This window comes from Balaenoptera acutorostrata, chromosome X (assembly GCF_949987535.1).
Source record: "Balaenoptera acutorostrata chromosome X, mBalAcu1.1, whole genome shotgun sequence".
In the NCBI taxonomy this organism is placed as follows: Eukaryota; Metazoa; Chordata; class Mammalia; order Artiodactyla; family Balaenopteridae; genus Balaenoptera; species Balaenoptera acutorostrata.
In genome coordinates, this window is record NC_080085.1 from 15,867,718 (window position 1) to 15,890,934 (window position 23,217).

General features: G+C 37.5%; 1 protein-coding gene across 9 annotated transcripts in view; it reads left to right on the top strand.

Annotated features, from left to right (window-relative positions):
• PPEF1 (protein phosphatase with EF-hand domain 1) overlaps positions 1 to 23,217 on the top strand; it is a 156,767-nt gene that overhangs the window by 115,215 nt on the left and 18,335 nt on the right. For 8 of the 9 annotated variants that reach the window (XM_057538894.1, XM_057538895.1, XM_057538892.1 and 5 more), the window contains 4 exons: positions 603 to 752; positions 5,000 to 5,146; positions 13,123 to 13,308; positions 14,725 to 14,867. In XM_057538894.1, the coding sequence (XP_057394877.1) occupies positions 603 to 752; positions 5,000 to 5,146; positions 13,123 to 13,308; positions 14,725 to 14,867 (626 nt within the window). The remainder of the gene's footprint in view (positions 1 to 602; positions 753 to 4,999; positions 5,147 to 13,122; positions 13,309 to 14,724; positions 14,868 to 23,217) is intronic. The other variant, XM_057538896.1, reaches the window with a different exon arrangement.

The following is a 23,217-nucleotide window of genomic DNA, read 5'->3' on the forward strand; positions in this document are numbered from 1 at the left end:
GGAAGCACTCTGGGGGTCAGTCAGAGGCAGAGGGAATGCGGGCAAACATGGACAAGAGCCTTTACTGTGGTTTCCTTGACATGGACAAAAGCCTTTATTGTGGTTTCCTTGGGAAGAAATGGGTGAGGCATTGTAAACAGGTTTAGGATTGGCTAGTTTGAATAGTTTTAGCAGGCTCTGGGGCTTAGGGCTTGTCCAAGGTTGTCTGGTATCTGGCCCTGGGGTGACTGGAGCTGAGAATAGTGACCCTGGCTGTGAGAATTCCATAAAGGACTAGTTGGGAGGATAGGCTCTGGATAGGTTGGTTTGCATATGAAAGGTAGCCTCATTTACATACAAAAGGCAAGTCCTTTACTACCTCTAGGAATTAACTAGCCCTGGGAGGGGCAGTCTCTTCTCAAGGGTCAGCAAGGCACCAAAATGTCAAAGTATCAAAAATACAGACTAAAAAGACATGATTAATGCATGCTTGTTGGTTAGTGACTCCATCCTGACCTTCTTTGGGTGGCATGAAAACTGTGGTTTTTTTGTCCATATGTTGGGACTATTCAATCAACTTGAACCTATCAGAAAAACAAACTTATTCAAGCTCTTACTTACAGCTACATGGGAAAAAAATCTTACAAATCTTGGAAGACATCTATACCTGGCTCCCAATTGGTACAATCATTGACAATGAAATCCTGGTCGTACACGGAGGGATATCAGATTCCACAGACTTGAATTTACTCCACCGTATAGAAAGAAACAAAGTAAGAAGCAGTGTTTGCATGAATGTTTTCTCAGAGATTTATAAAGGGATACGTACCTCCCTTCATTTATTATTTTGTATTGATTCGTGTTTTAGTGGTTGCTGTAACTCTGAAAAGATTAGTACAAATTTTAAGAAAATCTATGATTGCATGATAAGGAACTAAATGGATAACTTCTATATATGGAAAATGCATTGTTAAAAATTCATGGTGAAAGTGGAAAAATGAGGAAATATCGGCATTTCGTATAGTTTCTAAAAGTGAAAAATCCTGATTTTTGAAAAGTTAAAATTTCTACTTAATTAAAGTTGTGGTAAAATATACACAACATAAAATTTACCACTTTAACCATTTTGAAGTGTATAGTTCAGTGACATTAAGTACTTTCACATTGTCCTGCAACCATCACTACTGACATCACCATCCATTTCTAAAACTTTTCATCTTCCCAGACTGAAACTCTACCCATTAAACACTGACTCCCCATTCCACCTTCCCCAGCCCTTGGCAACCACCATTCTACGTTCTGTCTCTATGAATTTGACTGCTCTAGGTGCCTCACAGAAATGGAATCATACAGCAATTTATTTCTGAATTGGTGGGATTTCCCTTATATATTCCAAATGGCTCAGGGTAATCTGGGGGGGGAATATTTTAATATTTCAACTTAAGCAATCATATTCAATACAGCAGAAGCAGAGCAGGAATATGTATTGACGCTCTGAGGGTAGTGGGTGTGGGGGGCCTGTGAAGCTTCCAGCCGTAGTGAACAGCGTCTTTGGCTGGGCCTTGCAGAGTGACTGCAATCGTCTTCCGCCTGTACCAGAGCCCAGCCAACACTCCCAGACTAGGGGGTAGACAGGGTGCCAGGTGGGCATGAGGACCAGTGGCAACTCTGGAGCCAGGTGATCTTGTACGGTCCTAGTGAGAAACCTAAACCCTTACTCCTCAGGACTGATAATCGACTTCCAACCAATCTAAGCAAGTGGGGTCTAGAGCCAGAATTTAATTTGATATGGACAGAAATGTGATTCCTGTTCACCTTGAGTTTTTTTTGTTCTTGTTTTTAGTATTTATTTATTTATTTCTGGCCGCGTCGGGTCTTAGTTGTGGCGTGCGGGCTCCGGAGTGCGTGGGCTCTGTAGTTGCAGCACGTGGGCTCTGTAGTTGTGGTGTGCGAGCTTAGTTGCCCCGTGGCATGTGGGATCTTAGTTCCCCAACCAGGGATCGAACTGGCGGTGCCTGCATTGCAAGATGGATTCTTAACCACTGGACCACCAGGGAAGTCCCATGTTGAGTTTTTAGAGCCCTTATACCTTTATACACATATGAATGATAATATTGTTGCTAACTCCTTCTCATCCTTTTAATTTCAGCTTAAATATACACCCCTCCTCTGGAAAGCCATCCATGACCTCCACACTAGATCAGGTCCCCTTCTGTATGCTTTCAAGCCCCTTGTACATATCCTTCATAACAGTTACCAAAATTAAATAAGCAGTTGTGGTACTGTTTGTTTACCATCCTCCCCTGCTTCTCTAGTTCACTGATACAGCCCCAGCACCAAGATGTAGTTAAGTATTAATTAATGTTTGTTGAATATCTCCTAAGAGATTTAAGACCAAAGTAGGGCAAGTATAAGATAAAACTGGATAAAAATCTTTTTACAACCCCTTTCCTGATTCTGTGGTGATTTTACATACCCCAGTCCCCAGCCTCACCCAGTGATGACCATACTTCCTGGTTTACACCTGTTGTCTTGGTGTAGTTATTAATAGCACATCCCTTTACTCTCAAAAGTATCCCAGTTGCAGTAAATTTTAAGGCACCTAGTTCAAGGCACCTTCCTTATAATATCAGCAAATAAGCCAATAAGACGTTTCAGTCAACATGGGGTAGTCACTGTTAACATAATGAGTGGATATGATTCTAGCCAGGAGCAAGGGAACATGATGTTTTTGTCAGTCAGATATTGGCCAGCACATGGCAGAAATGCAACACTCCACCACCACTTGCCCTGTGACAACAGCGCTAATCAGCCATGGCAGCCAGTACCAATTGATCAGATTGAAAACTTTTCCTTTCCTGAGGTTAGCCTGAGAAGCCTGGCCTCTCTAGGGCTATTTGAAATATTAAGAGCATGTGTCTGGAATGCCCATAACTTTCTCTGTGGAGACCCTAAATTGAGAGCCACCTTAACCTAGGCAACACCATGGAGCTCTGATATCAGACAGGTGTAGCTAGCATTACATCCATTACATCCTGCTTCTGCCACTTCCTGGCTGGGTGACTGGGCAAGCTGCCAACGATTTCTAAGCCTCAGTTTCCACATGTATACATTGAAGCTAAAAATACCTACTGTACTGAATTGTTGGGAGGATTAAATATAATTACCTAGATGAAGAAAATGGCATAGAGTAAGCTTTGAACATAACTCTCTTCTGCAACTCTCTCCTCTTTTTCCTGATACTTAAAACTAAGGTTTGAATTTCAGTCACCAAGACAGACCCTGGGGAGAAATTTTGGGGCCAGGAATTTTACCAGGATACCTCAAATTTCACCCCCTTTGGGGATCATTGTTCCACCTACTGAAAAGACTGGCTTTAAAGGTAGAAATTTGACTTGTGTATTTTTTGTCTACCCTGCCTAGAGTGAAGTTGAACTGGTAGCACGTGCTTGTTGTGTGAAACGTAATTGAACTGTAATGAAAGTAGTAGGTTCAAGCCTTTGGAACTCTACCAGATGAGATACAAAAACAGGTTTTCAAGTTCAGTTTTATAACCCCCACTTACCCATCTGTTAGGACCCTCCAAGTGTAGGGGTGACCATGCTTCCTGGTTGATACCTGCTGTTGCGGTATAATTGTTAATAGGAGAGGGGTAGGGTTGGGGGAACCTGATGACAACCTCCATTCTAGGTTCATTAAAGGTATTTTGTAAGGTAGGCAGGTTGGGGAGGAGGGTGAATACAGAGGGACAGAGAAGGAAGACTCTATAACACTAAGACTCTGGTTTAGTATTTTTCAAACTCCCTGGCAGGGGTTGTGGGAAGGGATGGCTAGTAGGACCCCCAGGAGAAAATGATGATGTGGTACCTTAGCAGGGGCTGGACAAAGTATCCTGATCCCAAGTGGCCTTGAAAACGGTGGAGCCACATGTACTTAGTCTTGACCATGTGGCTTTGCCCTGCCTGATGACCGTATCAGAAGTGAGTTGTGTGGAGCCACGTCCGGGGTGTCCTCCCAGAATATTCTGCTCTGCCTAAGACCTGGCGACATTTGCTGGTGGGGAGACAGGGAGGGTAGGCTGTGAACTCACTAATAAGAGCTGAAATTGAACTCCAACCATCTCAATGAGACAGGACCTCAGAATAAGGTTCAATTTTATTTTTGAAAAACAAAGGTAAGCTTTTATATACACCCTAGTTTATAGAAGAAACTTAAGTGCCTACCACAGAGAATTGTCCATCACTGAACTAAGGTCACCAATGTAATAGAAGTATTATTTCAAATTGTTTTGTATAAAGGTATGGTACTACAAAGAAACAAGTATAAAATTACAGTCTCAAGTTATGTAAGGGAATGTAGAAGGGATTATAGTAATTGATGTACTATCAGAGAGATATTTTATTTCCAAAGAAATACATTGCCTTTGTTACTAGGATTAGAGAATGTAATCAATTGCTGGCAGGTCAGACTGAGAACCCAGTGCATTTAAGTCGAAGGGCTTCCGAAGTTTTCAACTTATGTCCCCTCTGTGCACTTTCCTGGGCACAGATGTACTTCCTCTCATTTCTCCTGGAAAACACAACAAAAGGAAAAGCAACCATCCTCTTAAGAGGTGTTTCTGAACTCTAGGCCTGTTAGTTCTCTCTCTTAGCCCCATGTATAGATAAAGGCTCAGAGGGAGACTAGTTTTCCCTTAGCATCTTCTTTTTCCTGTCAGGACACCACAGAACATGTCTCTACTGACATCTGTGCCTCTGGGGTCTTTTAGAAACTCTAATGGGAAACTTTCCCTTAGAACAGTATCTCTTTTTGAAAAATGTACAAACAGAACTTAACAGCCCCACTTTTAGAGCTCAGTGGATCAATAAGATGAAGGAGGTAGGTGAGATGGAAAAGGGGACCATGTGTTTTCCATTGGGTCGAGGCACAACAATATAGACAGAATAGCAACTAGTGCTGAAGTTTCTACATGCAACACCCTGAGCATAGGGTTTGGCTAAAGCATAAATTTGTTTTGTAGTGGAAATCTGTGCTGATGCCACCAATTCCAATAGATGGAGACCGTGCTACTGAGAAGGAAAATAAAGTGGGTACAACCATTACAGCTCGGGGAATCAGAACAAATGGATCCCTTTCTGAACAATTAACAAAGCATGAATGGGAACAGGTAAGTAATCAAACTGTTCACTGAAGTGGCAGTGAAGATGCAGCATAGATGATGTTGTTCTAATAATATATAAAAAGTGACTTACCTTTCTAAGCAGATCATATCCTTCTCTCTAAATTCATTACTATATTTTTAATAGCTTAATTGAAATATCATTCAAATACCATATTTAAATGGTATTTAAAGTATATAATTCATTGGGTTTGGTATATTCACGGTGTTGTACAACTATCCCCACAATCTAATTTTAGAACTTTTTCATACCTGAAAAAGGTACTTCACATACCTATTACCAGTCACTTCCCATTCTCTCCCCACCCCCGACCACCACCATCCCTGCACACTTAGACCACCACTAATCTCCTTTTTAAAAAAAAAAAAAAAATTATTTATTTATTTGGTTGTACTGGGTCTTAGTTGCAGCAGGCAGGCTCCTTAGTTGTGGCACGTGGGCTCCTTAGTTGTGGCACATGGGCCCCTTAGTTGCAGCCGGCAGTCTTCTTAGTTGTGGCATGCGGACTCTTAGTTGTGACATGCATGTGGGATCTAGTCCCCTGACCAGGGACCAAACCCGGGCCCCCTGCACTGGGAGCGCGGAGTCCTATCCACTGCGCCACCAGGGAAGTCCCACCACTAATCTCCTTTTGGTCTTAATAGATTTCTCTATTCTGGACATATTATAGAAATGGACTCATACAGTATGTGATCTTTTGTCTCTGGCTCTTTTTACTCAGTCACAGTAAAAGAAGTGCTTTTGCTTTGTGCTTTTGGTGTTGTATCTAAGAAGCCATCGCCTAACCCCAAATCATAAAGATTTATTTCTATGTTTTCCTCTGAGAGTTTCATAGTTTTAGTTCTTACGTCTAGGTGTCTGATCCATTTTGAGTTAATTTTTGTGTATGGTGTGAGGTAGGTGTGCAAATTGATTTTATTGCATGTGGATATCCAATTATCGCAGCACCATTTGTTAAAAAGACTTCCTCTCCTTGAATTTTCTTGACACCCTTACGAAAAATCAATTGACCGTAAATATGAAAGTTTATTTCTAGACTCTTAATTCTATTCCATGATCTATATGTCTGTCCTTTTATCAGTACTACACAGTTTTGATTACTATAGCTTTGTAGAAAGTTTTGAAACTAGGAAGTGTGAGTTCTCCACCTTTATTCTTCTTTTTCAAGATTATTTTGATTATTCTGGGTCCCTTGAATTTCCATATGAACTTTAGAATCAGCTTGTCAATTTCTATCAAAAAAGAGCTGGGATTTTGGTAGGGATTGCCTTGAATCTGTGGATCGATTTAGTTACTGTTGCAATCTTAACAATATTATATCTTTAATTTCATGAAGGTGGGATGTCTTTCCATTTGTTTAGATCTTTAATTTCAGCAGTGTTTTGTAATCACTGTACAGTGAGGCACTTGTTAAAGTTATTCCTAGTTTATTCCCAAATATTTTTGATGCTATTGTAAATAGAATTGTTTTCTTAATTGCATTTTGGATTGTTCATTTCTGGTATATATTGACTTTTGTATACTGTAGACTTTTTGTATACTGTTCACAATACTCATGTTGTGAACCTTGATAAACTTGTTTGTTCATTCTAATGGTTTTTAGTGGATTCCTTGGGACTTTGAATAAACAACAGCATGTTATCTGTGAATAAAGATAGTTTTGCTTCTTCCTTTCCAATCAGGCAGCCTTTTATTTCTTTTTCTTGCTTCATTGCCCTGTCTAGAACCTCTAGTACAGTGTTGAAAAATAGAAGTGGTGAGAGTAGACATCATTGTCTAATTCCTAATATTAGGGGGAAGCATTCAGCCTTTCCCATTAAGTATATTAGCTGTTTGTTTGTATATTAGCTGCCCTTCATCAGATTGAGGAATTTCTCTTCTGTGCCTACTTTCTTGAGTGTTTTTACCATGAAAGAGTGTTCGACTTTGTCAGTGCTTTTCTGTATCTATTAGGATGATCATGTATTGTTTGTCCTTTATTCTACTAATGTGGTGTATTACATTGGTTGATTTCCGATGTTAAACCAACCTTACATTTCTGGGATAAATCCCACTTGGTCATGGTGTATAATCCATTTTGTATGTTTCTGGTTTCACTTTGATACTTTTCGAGGCTTTTTTCTTTGTAGGCAATTTAAAAATTACTAATTCAGTCTTCTTTCTTGCTATAGTTCTATTCAGATTTTCTACTTCTTCTTGAGTAGTTTGTATCTTGGTATCCTTGATAGCTTGTGTCTTCCTTGAAATTTGTCCATTTCATCTAATTTATCTAATTTGTTGGCCTAAAGTTGTTTGTAATATATACATATATGTGAAATATATATATATTAAAAATTTTTTTTTTAATTTCTGCAAGGTTGGTAGTGATGTCTCCTCTTTCATTTCTGATTTTAGTAATTTGAGTCTCTTTTTTTCTTGGTGGGTCTTGCTAAGGTTTGTCAATTTTATTGGTCTTTTCAAAGAATCAACTTTTGGTTTTATTGACTTTTCTCTATTGTTTTTTATTCTCTCCTTCACTTATTTCTGCTCTAATCTTTATTATTTCCTTCCTTCTGATTTAGATTTATTTTGCTCTTCTTTTTCTAGTTTCCTAAGGTGAGAGGTAGTGTCATTGATTTGAACTCTTTTTCCTTTGCTAATGAAGCTGTAAGTTTCCCTTAAGTACTGCTTTAGCTCCATCTTGTAAGTTTTGCTGTGTTGTGCTTTAGTTTTCAATCATCTCAAAGTATTTTCTAATTTCTCTTGTGATTTCTTCTTTAACCTATATGTTTTTTAGGAATGTGTTGTTTAATTTCTGTATATTTGTGCATTTCCCATATTTCCTTCTCTTAATTATTTCTGCTTGAATTCAATTGTGGTTGGAGACCATACTTAGAATGATTTAAATCCTTTTAAAACTTATTGAGGCTTTTTTTTTTTTAATGCTCTAGCATATGGTCTATCTTGGAAAATGCTCCATGTGCTCTTGAGAAGAAAATGTATTCTGATCTCATTCAGTGAAGTGTTATATATATATAGCTGTGTTTTAGTATAATATTTATAATAATTGGTTTGAAATCCTTGTCTGCTAAGTCAACTTCTAATCCCCTCAAAGGCAATTTCAATTGTCTGCTTATTTTCCCCTGTATGTGTGTGTGGTTTTTTTTTTTTTTTTTGCATGTCTTGTAATTTTTTGTTGAAAACTGGATATTTTAGGTAATATAGTAACTCTAATTATTTCCATGCTCCTCTGGGGCTTGTTATTATTTGCTTTCTTGCTCATTTATTTGTTTAGTGGCTTCTCTGGACTAGTTTGGTGAAATCTATTCCTTCTCAGGGTGTAGCTTCTGATGTCATGCCTCACAGAGTGCTGCCTTGGGCATGCACACAGTTTCCCTACCAGGGATGGTTGTAGCTTTAGCTAGGCTTTCTTCAACTATCTCTTTCCCTGATTTCCCCTTTAAGCTTTGGCTCATCTGCCTCTTTTTGTATCAGACACAGCTATTAGCCTTCACTAATTGCTAGCTGATTGCGCTATTGTTTTTAATAATGCCCTGGGGCTCACAAATAGCTTCACAATCTGATCCCATTAAAGTTGGACTCCTTTGCAGGGGGAGGGTGTTGACAATCTTCAAGGCTTATTCTGGCCTTAAGAAGGTTCTTTCTCATCTTCCTTTCCCTGATTCTATCAATTAAACTTCTAGCTGAACTACTCTTGCTACTAGTATTATGAAACCACTAGCCTTTTTCTAATTGCTTACCCCCAAGAAGCCTTCATTTCTTGATTCTGTACCCTTATACCTTGATTGCTGAAAATGTTGAACTAATGTGATTTCTTTTCTTTTTTTCTTTTTTGGCTGTGCCACGCGGCATATGAGATCTTAGTTCCCTGATCAGGGATTGAACCCACGCCCCCTACATTGGAAGCGTGGAGTCTTAACCACTGGACTGCCAGGGAAGTCCCTAAAATGTGATTTCTGATGTAAAATAATCTCTAATCAATGAGGAGAAAGAGAGGCGGGAGGATAGAGAGGGAGAGGAAGAGGTAATAAGAGAGAAATAGAATTCATCACTGGCTTGTGCATTCAAAGTATTTAAAAATCAAAGAAGTATAAGAGGCATCCTATAGCAAGTAGGAAAAGATGCCTCCTTAAATTTTGATATCCAAATTGCAAAGACCAAAGGTTATAGTGAATAAAAAGGATGATGTCAAAAAGATTGGAGTTGCACAAGAAGAAAATCAGGGAGTCTGGAAGCTTGGATGAGTTAGAATTGTAGAGAGATGGAGCCTTACGAAGTGGGAGGGAGGAAACTGGTGGTCATTATTCTGTAATAGAACCTCCCCTCACCCCAACAATGTAGATGAGGCATCTTACAGACTCAGTGTACATGACTGGAGCTGGCGCAGGGTAAAATTGACCAGAATCTCATTCCCAATATTTTAATAATTTCAGTTGTACCTTTAATTTTCTTTCCTCATTTCCTGGTACATCATGGACATGCACACTTTAGTTAGCTAGAGTTGAAATTTCCAGATAAAAACAGGTTTCACAATTACTTTATTTCTTAATATCTGTGAGCTGTGTTGCAGTAAAGATCGTAGGCTATTTGTTCCATACTCATGGAAGTGCATGATTCTTGGCAAAGCGCTGTAATTTAAATTTTATCTTATATTCCCTGAGATGTGGGGGATGTATGTATTCATAGCTGAGTCATCGTATAGAGACAAGCGTGACCTCTTCCTTCAGGACAGACTTGAAACAACAAAGAGGCCAGAAAGGTTTAAAAAATAATTTTAATTATTTATGTCCTGAGTGACTCCCTTCTCTTAATCCACTTAACAAGTAAAATTTATTGAGTACCTGCGATGTGTCAGGCACTGTTCTAAGCTTTTGAGAAAGTAAGTGACCTAAGATCTATTCCCTCATGGAGTTTATGTTTTAGGGGGAGGAGCTAAGTAATATGTATATATGAAGTTATATTATTTATATAATATTACATATATAATTATATAACAATAACAAGTAACTATGTTAAGTGAGAAGTTCTATGGAAAAAATTAAAACTAGAGCAAGGTTAGGGGAAACAGAGAACTGGAGGTAGGGGACAGAGTTGCAATTTTAAATAGGGTATTCAGCTTCATTGAGAAGGCTCCCAAGAGTGAAATGGCTTTTTTGTAGTCACTTGGCTAGTCACTGAATGATAGAGCAGGATTTGATCCCAGGTCTGACTTTAATGCCCATGCTCTTTTTCTGAAGGGAAAGATGACTTAAGAGTGATAGGAGAGCTCAAGAAAGTAATGAACTACTCTAGTCTCCCCTCATCCAATGAGGCGATGGGTAGGCAAGGAGTAGGCATCTAAAGCCATCTAGGTACCTGGCTGGAAGGTTTGGGCTGAGCACAGCTTTTAAGACAACATGTTCACAAGCTGGAAGGAGGACACATAACTAAGGGAAAATACAAAAGTGAATCTACAGTATTAGTGTCTTAGAAGAGAAGCGTTTAGATACATCTTTCAGAGCTATTATCTCTCCCCAAAAGCATACTTTTGAAAACTGGATTACTTAAAACTGTAGGCAAGCATGGGACACTTGCAGGATTTATTTCGGATTTAGGAGGTGTAAAGGCTGAGACACAAATAGATTTTTGTTGACCAGGTCATACAAAAGTTGTCATTCAATAAAAACCTTTCCAATCTTTGGTTTGAAATTTTTCAGAAAGGAATGTTGTAAATACTTATTCTTTCATGCACTCCCAAAGGCCCTTGCATTTCAGTGGAGAGGATGTTGTTGAGAGGAAAGAGATTGTCTCTGCTGAGGAATTTGTTTCACCAACAAAGTGACTTTTATAGCATTTTTTGTTTGTGAGCCTCAGAATTAAATCTATATTGTGGTCACAGTCTCTATAAAGTTTATGAATGAATGAATTCTGGACAGAGAAAAGAAATGCAGAACTCATTGAATGGATGGTTCTGAAGAAGCTCACTTCTATAAAATTGATACCCCTTATGACCTTGAACCAAAGAAAAATGAATGTTAGCTATATCTTCCTCATTTCATTGAGGAGTCAGCTAAGGCCCGAATAGGTTCCATGTTGACATAGGTGACACTTGAAGAGCTAACTCCATGGCCAGTGCTTATTCTAGTTTAACCGGGTCCCATCATATGTACATTTAATTTATGTAAATTTCAAGTATATACATATGGCAAAAAGGAGAAAAAGTGTAAAATTTTAGTTTCATATAATTTATCATATGTTCTACATTATCACATACATAAAATATTCACACATCCATATGTCTGTATAGGGTTTTATATACAAAATCATGTATACTGTGCTTTAAGAGTAATTTAGAAGGTTTTCCTGGGGTAATTTTGGCTGTAAATGACTTGCATCTCATGTAGGAATTTAAAAGTTAATCCCCTCCTTATAAAACACGCTTCCTTGTGTTCCATGTTTTCTCCTTCATTATACTAAAGGTCAGATCATGTCTCCCAGACATGAATTCATGGTGTAAGATTCAGATATGGCTCAGTTTCAAATGCAAGTGTTATTTTCATCATAATCACCAGCAAAGTAAATGGGTTCTATTATATTTATTTGTAGGGTAGGGTTGTGCCAGTGTTGGAACTCAGTGGGGGAGAAAGGAGAATCCTGATCTGAATCTTCTTAGGTGGTTTTAATTCTCACTTCAGTCAGTCATCAAAAAATCAATCATCTGCAAGTGTCCGGAATGTGCCTGGTGCACAGTTTCTCCAGTTCTGATGAGGTGCTTAGCATTCCAGAGAAGTTCTCCTACCAGTTCTGTTCTCTCCACCTCACTGTCTTTCCCCTCACTTATTTCTAGCTCCCCTTCAATACCAGACCTATAAATGGGTGTACAGTCAGGTTTAGTGGGACAACCATTTCTGGTCTTTTTAAGATCTGATTTGGACCCACTAGAATAACTGCACAACTTAAAATACATGCTTCTTCATGCCCTTCAAAGAAACATGTGGAAAATACAGTCTATTAGACTATGAAAAATTAGAAAATAAAGTCTGTTAGAACTTTGAGATACTTCACAAGTCATCTGGCCCAAACCTCTGATTTTAAAGAAAGTAAAACCCAAAGACTTTTCTCAAGGTTGCATAGCTTTAGCTACAAAGCTAGTTTTTCACACTACTGCTGAAGCTCCCATAGGAGATGTTTGAATAAAGAAGCATTATATGTAGATCGGAGCTACAAACAGGGAGCCCCCAATTTTTTATGAAAAAATTCTTAGAAACTTGGGTCTTCAGTCCTGAGCATCATGCAGCGTGCACTTGCCTCTTTCATCCCCACAAGGAAATGTTATGCTAATAACATACTTGTGGAAAACCAGTCAATGGCTAAATGTACTGCTGAAGCTGAGAATGTGCTTATCAAGGGGGGCAAAAAGTGAAGGAGATGGTTTACAAGATATTCTTGGATGAACAGTTGCCTATATTTGTGATGGGGAAAAGGCTTTATCATGTTATGTACTCAACAGGAAAAAAACCAGGGCCAAAACCATAGCTGGGAGACTTACCTTATCTCTTTGAACATATTAAAAACACCAAGTGCCTGTATGTTCACTGTGGGGAGCTACTTTCTCCTTTGAACATGGCAGTGAAGTTCTTTTTAAGAGAAAAGACCCTGTAGGTTAAGCAATTGTGAAGCAATTGCGATGGAATTAAAAAAAAAAAGAAAAAGAAAAAGCCCAAGGGCTGATCCTTCATGGTTACTAAGTATTACTACATTGGTTATTGGGGATGGGTAGAAAGGGATTGTGGTGGCTATGGGCATTCAAATTATTCTGGAAAAGATTCATGGAGGAGATGAGTGTGAAACAGTTTTGAAGGAGGAATGAGAAATAGTGAGACTTTGGGATAACTTGGGATAATATTTCTGGAAAAGAAGTTGGAATCTAGAAAGATAAACTCTCACTTCTAAGTGGCAGCCTAATCTGATTTGTTGTTCCAAGGTTGTCGACATTCTGTGGAGTGATCCCAGAGGCAAAAGAGGCTGTTATCCAAATACAAGTCGAGGAGGGGGCTGCTATTTTGGACCAGACGTTACCTCCAGGATTCTTAATAAATACCAGTTGAAGATGCTAATTAGGTCTCATGAATGTAAGCCCGAAGGGTATGAAATTTGCCATGATGGGAAGGTAAGCTAACAGTGTTGGTGACATCATCACAGACATCCTTCCCCCAAGCCTAGTCTTTCTTCACAGGATGTGTCTGACCTCAAAGCCCATGGGAAAATGTCTTCCCTAGGCCCAAAACAGAACTCCATGCTTTGGTAGACAGAAACAGGAGACTGTTGGGTTCACAGAGGTTGTTTCAGGGGGCCTCACTGTCCCTCACCCTAAGAGATATTTGGTTTATTTCTCCGATCTTCCCTAATCCCAGAGATAGAAACTCTGACACATGGCACTAAGTACACACACAGAAAGGCTTTGTTCTGTGCTAATCACAAGGCAAATCTCCAGTAGTGGGGTTAAGAATGTACTTATCCTCACTGAGCACAGAAAGGCAGCAGTGAATCCAGTTTGCTCTCTTTCACCTTTTGCACTTTCCCTGTGCAGAGCAGAACCACAAAACATACTTCTCTTCTATTCACTGAGTAGGTGAGCTCTAGCAAGTCCCTGGCTGTGGGCAGTTTCGCTGCGGCCACTAAAATGGAATGCGTTGTGCTTCTCGGTGGTGTCTGATAGGCTAGAGAGGCGAGGCCTGAGGAGCTGGTTTCTGGTCCCAGGTTGTCCTGGGCTGCCCCCTTTTCTCGTAGTGAACAGCAATAATTAAAAAGGAATACCAAATTGCATGGCCTTTCCTTCTATCTCAACACTTTCACTTTTCCTAACTCTTTTAGTTAATTGGAGGCTCATACTGACATTGCGAGATGGTAAGGCAAGTATCATTTAGGGTTTATTTGTAATAAGAAAACGGGGAGAAAATAGCAGTGGTTTGTCTGAAGTGACCTGCTCATTAGGGCAGGACTGGGCCTAAACCAGCTTTCCTGTCACTGACAAGTATTACCCTCCCAAGGCTCCCCATCCTCCACCACGCCCCCAAGGCTGGTTCCTTCCCGACAGAGTGGTCATGGTCCCTTATCTAGCCACTATTTCTCTGACCTTAGAGCACTGGTTTTGTGGGGGGCCCTGAACCCTCTAAATCAGTCAGCTATAGACAAAAGAAAAGGACTGTGATACTAGACAAGTTTTATTTTGAATGGTCAAATATCACAAGGAAAGAAAATAAAGGCTTTACCCCCTTGGAAAATTAGAATTTACAAAACTGAGCATTAAGGAGGATTGTAAGATACAGAACTGAAACTGTACACAAGATTGCAAGGCCATGCACTGTGGGGATGAGTGGCTAGAAGTTAGTGCTCCTGGAGACAGTGATTTAAAAGCCTTGTTTCTCTTCAGTGGAATCACAGGAAATCCCATCAGACTTGGATGATTTGTATGGATTTTGAACTTTGATTTTTGCTTTTTAAGAATTGAGCTGTTTCTGACTTTATTGAAGGACCTTTTGAGAACTAACTCTATGTGAACCTGACACTCTTTCTCTTTAACCAGGTTATTACTCTATTTTCTGCATCTAATTATTATGAAGAAGGTAGCAATCGAGGAGCTTACATCAGAGTGAGTTCTGGTACGCCCCCCCGATTTTTCCAGTACCAAATGACTAGGGCAACGTGCTTGAGGCCTCATTACCAAAGGTGTGTATACTCTAAGGAGATTTTTGAGCTCTGGTACTAGTGACCAAGTAGAACCAGTCCAGAGTGACTAAGAGCAGCCATGGGAGTGAAGAAAATGACTTACTCGTTACTCATTGGTATAAACAAAATGGAAATAATTCCAGAAGCCAAGTGGTGAATGCGCTCATATTTGAAACCAAGAGCAGCAATTTTCAGTGTATACATCTCTTTAGATGGATAAAGCAATCAGCATCCACAAACAGTCCCTAATTGAATATAAGGAAAAGAAAGTCTCTGCACCCACCCAGTCCTGTAACCTCCAGCCTTCTCTGCCCCAGACAGCCCAGTCTGCTCTTGCCTCTTTGTCTCTTCTCTACCCAGAAGTGTATATGACTGAGTTGAGTATGTGTCTCTGTGTGATGGCATTCATAGCTTATCTCCCTTTCCTCCCTTTGACATTATCTTTTTAATATTTTGTATATTATAGAATGAATATGTTTATTGTTAACAAGTGAGACAAAACAAAGATGTATAAAGAAAATGTTAATGATCTTCTCTCCCAGTACTTCTCAGCAATTCTTTTCCCCAGAGGCAACTGAAATTAATAGCCTAGAGAGGATCCTTCCGCCCTCTTCTCCTTGCTCCTACAAAAATAGACAAGCAATTACTCATTCATTGAATTAAAAAAATGTTGAGCACCTACTATGTGTCAGACACTGTTCTAGGCACAGATGATATTGAAATAAACAAAATAGGCAAAAGTCTTTTCCCTCATCAAAGCATATCCCTGTGGGAGGAGAAAGGCAGTAAACAACATACATACATTTTTTTTTTAAAACAAAGATAGAATCACACTGCACAGTCTATTCTGCAACTGACTCTTTCCCTAAAGATTATATCGTGAACATTACTCCAAGTTCATACATATAGACCTAACTCATTCTTTTTGGTAGATGTATAATATTCTGTAGTATATGTATACCGTAACAATTATGGATAGCTAAATCGTATTCAACTGATGGCCATCCAGATTGGTTCTAGGGTTTTGTACTTAAAAGCAATACTATAACAAACATTCCTCTGTGTGTGTGTGTGTGTGTGTGTGTGTGTCTGTCTGTCTGTCTGTCTGTACATATATATATATATATATATATACACACATATCCATAAGTTTTTAGTGCTTTTTTTTTACATAAGATTTCAAAATATATGATTTATAATGTTTAAAATTTTGCTAGATACTCCAAAAGAGTTATAACAATTAACAATCTGGAAAACAACATATTAATTTCTCCACATCCTCATTAGTCTCATAAGTTATTACCCTTCTTAATTTTTGCCAAGCTGATGGATAAAAATGATAAATCTCATTGTTTTAATTAGCATTTTTTAGACAGCTGAGTTTACCCATCTTATATTTTTGAACATTGCATTTTCTTTTCTTTGAATTTCCTGTTTATAATATTCCCCTATTTTATATTGGGCTGTTTGTCATTTTCTGATAAATTTTTAGGAATTCTTTGCATAGGAGGGATAGAGGATTTTTATGGGCATGATGCATATATTTTGTTGGTGTCTTGATTTTACTTTATTCTATGAAATCACATTTTATAATTTCATTATAACTTTTGGATTTTCCCCTTCGGTAGAAAAATGTCTCCACATAAATTTTATACACACACACACACACACACACACACATACACATATATATATTACATATATATATGTAATTTATTTTAACAGCTTTGTTGAAAGTTTACCAAGTTAAAGTATACAATTCAATGATATTTAGTATATTTACAGAGTTGTGTAACATCACCATAAACTAATTTTTGAACATTTGTTCCATCCTAAAAAGAAAACTTATATCCATTAGTAGTCACTCATCATTATCACCTCCCCATCCCTGGCCACCCCCCCCCCCCATCACAACTCTAGTTAACCACTAATCTACTTTCTGTCCCTATAGATTTGCCTGTTCTGGACATGTCATGTAAATAGGATTACACAATATGTGGTCTTTTGTGACTAGCTTCTTTTTCTTAGCACAGTGCTTTTGAGGTTCATTCATGTTGTAACATGTATCAGTACTTCAGTCCTTTTAATGGCTGAATAACATTCCATTGTATCAATAGACCTCATTTTCTTTATCCATTTATCAGCTAATAGAAATGTGGGTTGTTTCCACTTTTTGGCTACTATGAATAATGTTGTTTTGAACGTTGGTGGACAGGGTTTTGTGTATACATTTGTTTTCATTTCTCTTGGGTATATACCTGAAAGTGGAATTGCTGGATTATATAGTAACGCTTATGTTTAACATTTTGAGGAACTTGCAAGCTTTTTTCCCAAGGCGATGCACAATTTTACATTCCCACCAGCAATGTATGAAGATTCCAATTTCTCCACATCCTTGACAACCCTTGTTATAATCTGTCTTTTTGATTATAGCCATCTTAGTGGATGTGAGTTAGGATCTCTTGGTTTTGATTTACATTATGACCAATGACTTTGAGGATCTTTTCATGTTCTTATTGGGCATTTGTATATCTTCTTTAGTGAAATGTCTCTGTCAGATCCTTTTTCCATTTTTAATTGAGTTACTACTCTTTTTATTATTGCATTATAAGAGTTATTCATATATCCTATATTCATGTCACTTATTAGATATATGATTTGCAAATAGTCTCTTCCATTCTATGGGATGTCTTTTCACTTTCTTGATGTTATTATTTGCAGCACAAAAGTTTTTAATTTTGATGAAATCCAATATATCTGTTTTCTCTTTTCTGCTTGTGATGGGGTATCTAAGAACCAACTGCCTAAGTCAAAGTCATGAGGCTTTATTCCTATGTTTTCTTCCGAGAATTTTATAGATTAAGTTCTTATATTTGGATATCTGATCCATTTTGAGTTAATTTTTGTGTATAGTGTGAGGTAAGGGTCCAACCTTATTCTTTAAAATGTGGATATTCAATTGTCCCAGCAACATCAGTGGGAAAGACTATCCTTCCCCGATTTGACTGTCTTGGCACACTTGTCAAAAATCAATTGGCCATAAAGGTATGGGTTTATTTCTCAACTTTAAGTTGTACTCCATTGACCTATATGACTCTCGTAATGTGAGTAACACCCTGACTTGATTACTATAGCTTTTTGGTAAGTTTGAAATTGGGAAAGGTGAGTTGAATTTGAGTCTTCTTTTTTAAGATTGTTTTCCATGTGAATTTTAGAATCAGCTTGTCAACTTCTGCAAAAATGCCCACTGGGATTTTGATAGGGATTATTTTGAATCTGTAATATCAATTTGGGGCTATTGCCATTTTAACAATATTAAATCTTCCAGTGCATATTGTTCTATTTATTTTGATCTTCTTTAATTTCCTTGAAAAATATTTTGTGCTTTTCAGTGTGCAAGTCTTGGACTTCTTTTGTTAAATTCATTTCTAAGTGTTTTATTCTTTCTGGTGTTGTAGTAAGTAGGATTGTTTTCTTTTCTTTTTTTTAATTTTTAAATTTAATTTTATTTATTTTTTTATACAGCAGGTTCTTATTAGTCATCAATTTTATACACATCAGTGTATACATGTCAATCCCAATTGCCCAAGTCAGCACACCACCATCCCCACCCCCCCGCCACGGCATTCACCCCTTGGTGTCCATACGTTTGTTCTCTACATCTGTGTCTCAGCTTCTGCCCTGCAAACCGGTTCATCTGTACCATTTTTCTAGGTTCCACGTACATGCGTTAATATACGATATTCGTTTTTCTCTTTCTGACTTCACTCTGTATGACAGTCTCTACATCCATCCACGTCTCAACAAATGACTCAATTTCGTTCCTTTTTATGGAATATTCCTTTTTATTCCTTTTTATGGAATATTCCATTGTATATATGTACCACATCTTCTTTGTCCATTCGTCTATTGATGGGCATTTAGGTTGCTTCCATGACCTGGCTACTGTAAATAGTGCTGCAATGGACATTCGGGTGCATGTGTCTTTTTGAATTATGGTTTTCTCTGGGTATATGCCCAGTTGTGGGATTGCTGGGTCATATGGTAGTTCTATTTTTAGTTTTTTAAGGAACCTCCATACTGTTCTCCATAGTGGCTATATCAATTTACATTCCCACCAACAGTGCAAGAGGGTTCTCTTTTCTCCACACCCTCTCCAGCATTTGTTGTTTGTAGATTTTCTGATGATGCCCATTCTAACTGGTGTGAGGTGATACCTCGTTGTAGTTTTGATTTACATTTCTCTAATAATTAGTGATGTTGAGCAGCTTTTCATGTGCCTCTTGGCCATCTGTATGTCTTCTTTGGAGAAATGTCTATTTAGGTCTTCTGCCCATTTTTGGATTGGGTTGTTTGTTTCTTTAATTTTGAGCTGCATGAGCTGTTTATATATTTTGGAGATTAATCCTTTGTTGATTCATTTGCAAATATTTTCTCCCATTCTGAGGGTTGTCTTTTTGTCTTGTTTATGGTTTCCTTTGCTGTGCAACAGCTTTGAAGTTTCATTAGGTCCCATTTGTTTATTTTTGTTTTTATTTCCATTACTCTAGGAGGTGGATCAAAAAAGATCTTGCTGTGATTTATGTCAAAGAGTGTTCTTCCTATGTTTTCCTCTAAGAGTTTTATAGTGTCCGGTCTTACATTTAGGTCTCAAATCCATTTTGAGTTTATTTTTGTGTATGGCTTTAGGGAGTATTCTAATTTCATTCTTTTACATGTAGCTGTCCAGTTTTCCCAGCACCACTTATTGAAGAGACTGTCTTTTCTCCATTGTATATCTTTGCCTCCTTTGTCATAGATTAGTTGACCATAGGTGTGTGGGTTTACCTCTGGGCTTTCTATCTTGTTCCATTGATCTGTGTTTCTGTTTTTGTGCCAGTACCATATTGTCTTGATTACTGTAGCTTTGTAGTATAGTCTGAAGTCAGGGAGTCTGATTCCTCCAGCTCTGTTTTTTTCCGTCAAGACTGCTTGGGCTGTTCAGGGTCTTTTGTGTCTCCATACAAATTTTAAGATTTTTTGTTCTAGTTCTGTAAAAAAATGCATTAGTAATTTGATAGGGATTGCATTGAATCTGTAGGTTGCTTTGGGTAGTATAGTCATTTTCACAATATTGATTCTTCCAATCCAAGAACATGGTATATCTCTCCATCTGTTGGTATCATCGTTAATTTCTTTCATCAGTGTCTTATAGTTTTCTGCATATAGGTCTTTTGTCTCCCTAGGTAGGTTTATTCCTAGGTATTTTATTTTTTTTGTTGTTGCAATGGTAAATGGGAGTGTTTCCTTAATTTCTCTTTCAGATTTTTCATCATTAGTATATAGGAAAGCAAGAGATTTCTGTGCATTAATTTTGTATCCTGCAACTTTACCAAATTCATTGATTAGCTCTAGTAGTTTTCTGGTGGCATCTTTAGGATTCTCTATGTATAGTATCATGTCATCTGCAGACAGTGACAGTTTTACTTCTTCTTTTCCAATTTGTATTCCTTTTATTTCTTTTTTTATCTGATTGCCGTGGCTAGGACTTCCAAAACTATGTTGAATAATAGTGGCGAGAGTGGACATGCTTGTCTTGTTCCTGATCTTAGAGGAAATGCTTTCAGTTTTTCACCATTGAGAAGGATGTTTGCTGTGGGTTTGTCGTATATGGCCTTTATTATGTTGAGGCAGGTTCCCTCTATGCCCACTTTCTGGAGAGTTTTTATCATAAATGGGTGTTGAATTTTGTCGAAAGCTTTTTCTGCATCGATTGAGATGAATTATGGTTTTTCTTTTTCAATTTGTTAATACGGTGTATCACATGGATTGATTTGTGTATACTGAAGAATCCGTGTATCCCTGGGATAAATCCCACTTGATCATGGTGTATGATCCTTTTAATGTGTTGCTGGATTCTGTTTGCTAGTATTTTGTTGAGGATTTTTGCATCTATATTCATCAGTGATATTGGTCTGTAATTTTCTTTTTTTGTAGTATCTTTGTCTGGTTTTGGTATCAGGGTGATGGTGGCCTCATACAATGAGTTTGGGAGTGTTCCTTCCTCTGCAATTTTGGAAGAGTTTGAGAAGGATGGGTGTTAGCTCTTCTCTAAATGTTTGATAGAATTCACCTGTGAAGCCATCTGGTCCTGGACTTTTGTTTGTTGGAAGATTTTTAATCACAGTTTCAATTTCATTACTTGTGATTGGTCTGTTCATATTTTCTATTTCTTCCTGGTTCAGTCTTGGAAGGTTATACCTTTCTAAGAATTTGTCCATTTCTTCCAGGTTGTCCATTTTATTGGCATAGAGTTGCTGGTAGTAGTCTCTTAGGGTGCTTTGTATTTCTGTGGTGTCTGTTGTAACTTCTCCTTTTTCATTTCTAATTTTATTGATTTGAGTCCTCTCTGTCTTTTTCTTGATGAGTCTGGCTAATGGTTTATCAATTTTGTTTACCTTCTCAAAGAACCAGCTTTTAGTTTTATTGATCTTTGCTTTTGTTTTCCTTGTTTCTATTTCATTTATTTCTGCTCTGATCTTTATGATATCTTTTCTTCTGCTAACTTTGGGTTTTGTTTGTTCTTCTTTCTCTAGTTCCTTTAGGTGCAAGGTTAGATTGTTTATTTGAGATTTTTCTTGTTTCTTGAGGTAGGCTTGTATAGCTATCAAGTTCCCTCTTAGCACTGCTTTTGCTGCATCCCATAGGTTTTGGATTGTCGTGTTTTCATTGTCATTTGTCTCTAGGTATTTTTTGATTTCCTCTTTGATTTCTTCAGTGATCTCTTGATTATTTAGTCACGTATTGTTTAGCCTCCATGTGTTTGTGTTTTTTACATTTTTTTCCCTGTAAGTGATTTCTAATCTCATAGCGTTGTGGTCCGAAAAGATGCTTGATATGATGTCAATTTTCTTAAATTTATTGAGGCTTGATTTGTGACTCAAGATGTGATCTATCCTGGAGAATGTTCCGTGTGCACTTGAGAAGAAAGTGTAATCTGCTGTTTTTGGATGGAATGTCCTATAAATATCAATTAAATCTATCTGGTCTATTGTGTCATTTAAAGCTTGTGTTTCCTTGTTAACTTTCTGTTTGGAAGATCTGTCCATTGGTGTAAGTGAGGTGTTAAAGTCCTCCACTATTACTGTGTTACTGTCAATTTCCTCTTTTTTTTTTTTTTTCCACACACACACACTGTATTTTATTTTTACAAGAGATAAATAGACTGACACCAAGCATTGTACATGGATGACCACAACAAAAGCAACAATGATTGCAATTACCAAACATGAAACACACTCATACTATGTCATAATGTTGACATTCAGTCCAGTAATCCTCCACTGTAACAGCTCCTTTACTTTGCAGTGAAAATTGATTTGTATATTCTTTGCCTCTGAGTCCTTGTGGGATTTTTTTTTTTTTTAATTCAGACAGAAAGTCACAAAAATTATACTCATCCTCATCAGTTCACTCAGTCCCATGTAATTAATTTTTTTTTTTCATCTTGATCTTTTGTTAGCACTTTTATGAGTTCATCAGTTTTTCATTAGAGTTCTGAAAATGCTTATTCATTCAGTTCAGCAGTACAGTCAGTTACCAGAAACCTGTACTTGTCAGAGTCTTTTCCATGAATTTCTTGAAGATGAAACCCTTTTATAGGAACATACTTGCAAAATCATCAGAGTACACCCAGAACTGTCTGTAAATGACAGAAGACTTAAAAATGACCATGGTTAAAGATTTGATGAAAGTTCATAATAATGCAGTTGACAAGAAAATTAGTTATTTCTGAGATATACATTTTAAAGTAATAACTAGGATTATTACTTATAACCTTATACCAGAACATATAAGATTTTTAGAAATTTCCTGTAATGTCTGAAACATTTATATTAACATATTTCCATACATATTTCCATACAAATACAAATATAAGATTTTTAGAAATTTCATGTAATGTCTGAAACATTTATATTAACATATTTCCATACATATTTCCATACAAATACAAATATAACATTTTTAGAAATTTCATGTAATGTCTGAAACATTTATATTAACATATTTCCATACAAATAACCCAATGAAAGTTTAGTATTAGTTGTTTTGTTTGTTTTTTTATACTGCAGGTTCTTATTAGGCATCAGTTTTATACACATCAGTGTATACATGTCAATCCCAATCGCCCAATTCAGCACACCACCATCCCCACCTCACCGCAGTTTTCCCCCCTTGGTGTCCATATGTCCATTCTCTACATCTGTGTCTCAACTTCTGCCCTGCAAACTGGCTCATCTGTACCATTTTTCTAGGTTCCACATACATGCATTAATATACGATATTTGTTTTTCTCTTTCTGACTTACTTC